Source organism: Lasioglossum baleicum, unplaced genomic scaffold, assembly GCF_051020765.1.
Source record: "Lasioglossum baleicum unplaced genomic scaffold, iyLasBale1 scaffold0057, whole genome shotgun sequence".
NCBI lineage: Eukaryota > Metazoa > Arthropoda > Insecta > Hymenoptera > Halictidae > Lasioglossum > Lasioglossum baleicum.
The window spans coordinates 342,621-347,304 of NW_027469117.1; the positions used below are offsets into that span (position 1 = coordinate 342,621).

Sequence of the window (4,684 nt, forward strand, 5' to 3'; positions counted from 1 at the left end):
CTCTTAATACAGACACTATCGAAACCATATTTCGAGTAAAAACATTATAACCTAAAATTTATTGCACACACCAAAAACCATTCATTTCTACACTTCAAAAATTAATTCGACTAGGTGTATTTGGCAGATCCTTCACAAGAATTCATAAACCTAGGTATGCACTTCCATCATTTCCATCTGCCATCGGCCGCATTTCCATCTGCGTTCAAAATTACTGTAAGCAATTCTATTTGTGCACGATTCGCGTGTGTGCAATTTTATATTTTATATGTGCCCAATAAAGATGAATCCAATTCTATTTGTGCGCAATCGAGATGTGTCCGATTCTTCTTGTGCGAAATCGAGATGTGTCCGATTCTTCTTGTGCGCAATCGAGATGTGTCCGATTGTACTTGTGCCCAATCATGCTGTGTCCAAAAGATATGTGCGCAATGTGCATGTGGGCAATCGTATTGTGCGCAACTGAGCACCTCCCATGTGGGATAGCAGCAAAGGCTATCGAGGGAATAGCTAAATTAAGGAAAATTAGGGAGGCTAGGCGCATACAGGAGACAGCTACGCAATGTTCACCCGGCTTTATACAGAGGTACATCGCTGAGGAAACCAAAAATCAGAGAGAGGAGGTGAAAATAGGAGGTAGAAGAGGAGAAAAGGCAGAGGGTAAATCAGAGAAGGGGAACAGGGACAAGCTAGAGGGAAAAAATAGTGGAAAGGGCAATAGTAAGGGTAAATCGGCAGGGAAAGGTATAGTTGAACAGGACAGCGAGTCCGAAGAGGACTGGGAGATAGAAGAAAGAGAAAAGAAAAAACAGAAAAGGAAAAAAGAACAGGAAGAGGAGGAAAAGAGAAAGGAAGAAGAAAGGAGGAATAAAGCTAGGAAAGGGCCTCCCCCTCCAAAACTGGAGGCTATTGTTGTAAAAGCTACCAAGGATAGGACGTTCGCGGACCTGTTCAAAACTCTGAAATCGGAGGCTTCAAGTAGGATGGAGGGCATTCATACTGTAAAGAAGTCGAGAGGGGGGGATCTAATTATCGAAATGAGGAAAGACACTAATTGTAACGCAATGGAGCAAACAGTGAGGGACACTCTAGGCAAGGATTTTCAGGTTAAGAAACTCACTCCCAAAATCACATTGGAAATCAAGGACCTCGATCCGACACTTGAGAAAGAGGAAGTTAGAAAAGAAATTGCGGATTGCCTTAAACTAGGAGAATGGGCTGAATCCGAAAAAGAGGTAAGATCGCTTAGGAGCTCTTTCGAGGGCACGAAAACAGCGATCGTGTCGGTTCCCGTGGAGAGTATGAGAGAGCTAGGTGAAGGTAACAGAATACAAATAGGCTTCACTATGTGTAGAGTCGCTAGGGCATTAAATATAATTAGATGCTTTAGATGCCATGAGTTCGGTCATACTTCATACGACTGTAAAACCAACATTGACGGCAGCGAGATCTGCAGAAGGTGTAGCACGGTGGGCCACAGTATAAACGGCTGTACGGCAACCCGCTGCTGTATCCTCTGCATTAGAAAGGGGGTCCCTGCGGCCAAAGCCGAACACGTCGCGGGGGCAATGAACTGCCCGCAATATAGGAAGTTCGTCGACGACAAACAGGAGAAAATTATAAAATTCGCGGTCAAAATACTACAAATCAATCTTAACCAATGCAGAAACGCACAACACCTCCTAGCACAGACGGCGGTGGAGCTGAAAGTGGACGCTGTCCTCATAGCGGATCCACTCCATAACCCGGGACCCTGGGTATTCGGGAGTGGAAACACGACAGCAATATGGGTCACGGGATGTAACGGCCTGGCAAGGTACGAGGACGAAGACACTCGAGAGGAGGACTTCACCGCCGTCCGGCTAGGGGAATACATGGTTGTGAGTATCTACCTCTCACCTAGCCTCTCTAACACGCAATTCCCACTTAGGTTGGAGAAAATACTGAAATTTGTCCAGAGTAAAAAGACAGAAGGAAGGAGAATAATTCTGGGTGGAGATTTCAATGCCCATTCGACACTATGGGGCTCCACCAGAACAAACGATAGAGGCAGAACCGTAATGGAGGAGCTACTCAGCGAGGGACTACATCCTGTTAAGCCAGGGGGCGGCCCCACCTTCCTGCATGGAAATCGGTCCTCCAACATTGATTTTGTGGCCATCTCCAATCCTATTAATACTAAAATTCGCTCGCAGGTTCTGGACATTGAATCAGACTCGGACCACAGATACGTGCTCACCACGATCGATACTGAGATACAGATTCCGAGGAAATGCCCTTTTAGGCCGAAATGGAAACCCAGCCAAGAGTCGATGGGCCATTTAAGAGCGGCTTTTGGAAATACTATCGAGAAGGAACACTTAAATAATGAAGCAGTCTTCGGTAAGAATGATGAAGATAAGTTCCTCAATACCATTATTTCTGTTTTAGATGAGAATCTCCCTAAGAATGAGACCAAATACAATAACGATCTGAAAGTAAATCTCTGGTGGGATAAAGAGCTAGGCACAATCAGAGATTCATCTAGATATACCAAGAGGAGGATACAAAGGGAAAGAGCTAAGATAAGAGATAAGGGAAAAAGTCCAGAAGAGCTGGAAATCTTGGAGATTCAGTATAAAGACACTATAAGGGAGCTGAGGAGGAAAATATCCATGGCCAAGGTCCGAAAATGGAAAGAATTCTGCGAGTAATTAAATAACGACGTGTGGGGCAAGCCCTACAAGACTATAATTAGTAGGGTCAAAATGACGACACCCCCCGCCACTCTATCTAGAGAATTCTCGGAAAAAGTACTCAGGGGATTGTTCCCGAAACTACCAACAGATGAAGAGGGAAGCGAAGAAAGTGTAGCGGCCGACGCAGTAGAGGAAGAAGAATACGAAGATTTAGATGTCCCTGAGATTTCCATTGGTGAAATAAGAGCCGCAGCAGCAAAAATTACGCCAAGGAAAGCGGCTGGTTTGGATGGCATGCCACCCGAAATCATTAAGGAATTGGCCACCTACAGGCCTGACCCCTTCGCGGCTTTGTTCACGGGCTTGCTCAGAAGAGGGAAAATGCCAAGGGATTGGAAAAGGGCCAGAACGGTTTTCCTTAGGAAACCAGGGAAAGACCCCTCGCTGATCGCCGCATACAGACCTATCTGTATTCTAAATGCTATTGCAAAATTATTTGAATATGTCCTAAAAGGTAGATTCACCGAATTCATGGGAGAACAACCATTTGATAAGGAACAATTCGGATTCACCAAGGGTAAATCGACGATACACGCAATGGACAAGGTGAAAGGAGATATTCAAAGATGTATTAAAAAACAGAGGTATTCAACAATGGTGGCACTTGATATCAAGAATGCTTTTAATTCATTAAGATGGAAAACCATCACTACGGAACTAGAAAGGAGGAATACCCCAGAATACCTTGTCAGGATAACAAAGGATTATTTTAGGGACAGAGAGATCGCCTATAGCACGATAGGCCATGAGATTACGCTGAAAGCTGAGATGGGGGTCCCACAGGGTTCTGTTCTGTACTACTTTCATCACTTAGACAAAACGGAAGAGAAAGTCAATAAAGTGCAAGGAGAACTCGCTCGACTAATGGCAAACGACGGAGGTCCAACCTACGCAGGACGTCGACTGTACTATAACATAACGGAATCAATAACATGTTACGGCGGACCAATGTGGGCAGAGAAAGCACTTAAATTCAATAGAAACTGCAAAAAGATAGCAAGAATACAACGAGCAGGTCTGAACAGAGTAGCCTATGCGTACAGATCGGTCGGAAGATATCCGCTTTGTGCTATAACGGGATACCTCCCCCTCGAGTATACCCTAGCTAATCAAAAACCATTATACGAAGCATCAAAGAAATTCAGAATCGAAATAGAAGATGACGATAACCTCTGCCAATGGAAAATAGACCAGTTAGAGGATACCAAAAAAAACATTGATACACTTACCTGGAGGAAATGGCACGATCATTGGCAACAACAGAGCACAGGCGTATGGACCAAACGGTTGATCCCGGATCCAGTCATATGGAAAAATAGAAAATACGGGTCATTAAATTTCAGACTTACTCAATGTCTAACTGGACATGGAGTGTTCAAAGCATACCTGTTTAGGATCAAAAAAGCCAATAACGATAAATGTTGGTGGTGCGATGAGAGAGATGACGCAGAACACACAGTTTTCAGGTGCGAGAAATGGGAACCTCAAAGAATGCATCTCCAGATCGATCTAGACCAAGACCTCACAGTGGACACTTTCTCCGAGTGTATCCTAAAAAATAAAGATAACTGGAATAAGATTAACACCTTCATCAATAAAATTATCGATGAGAAAGAGAAGTACGAAAGGGAACTATAAAAAGAGAAAAAAGATAAATAAATACTGAAAGAACAAATATTAGTATTAGTATACAAACCTGAGAATACTAAGGAAACCTGAGAGAAACTAGAATTATGGAAGAACATAATTATTATTATTATTATACTTATACTGACACATTTATTATACTTACGCAATTTTCCCTTTTCTTTTACTACAAAGGACCAGAGGACTCCTCAAGCTCCCAGAAAAAACTTTAATTTCCAGAATGAAATTTATAGCCTAACTCTTAACCTACATCTATTCGTTTAAATTATCTTAATATTTGGAACAAATTCCGGAACATA

General features: G+C 43.0%; 1 protein-coding gene across 1 annotated transcript; it reads left to right on the plus strand.

The window, feature by feature from the left end:
- The first annotated feature begins 404 nt into the window (after positions 1 to 404).
- On the plus strand, positions 405 to 2,693 carry LOC143219636 (uncharacterized). The gene is made up of 2 exons (XM_076445538.1): positions 405 to 2,382; positions 2,431 to 2,693. The coding sequence occupies exons 1-2, from the start codon at positions 405 to 407 to the stop codon at positions 2,691 to 2,693; spliced, it is 2,241 nt and encodes a 746-aa protein (XP_076301653.1).
- Positions 2,694 to 4,684: the final 1,991 nt, after the last annotated feature.

Excerpts from the sequence above, each read along its gene's own strand:
- LOC143219636 (XM_076445538.1), top strand. The coding sequence starts at position 405 with ATGCTGTGTCCAAAAGATATGTGCGCAATGTGCATGTGGGCAATCGTA. Across the intron at positions 2,383-2,430 it reads AAATAATGAAGCAGTCTTCG|ATGAGAATCTCCCTAAGAAT; the intron begins GTAAGAATGATG and ends TTTCTGTTTTAG.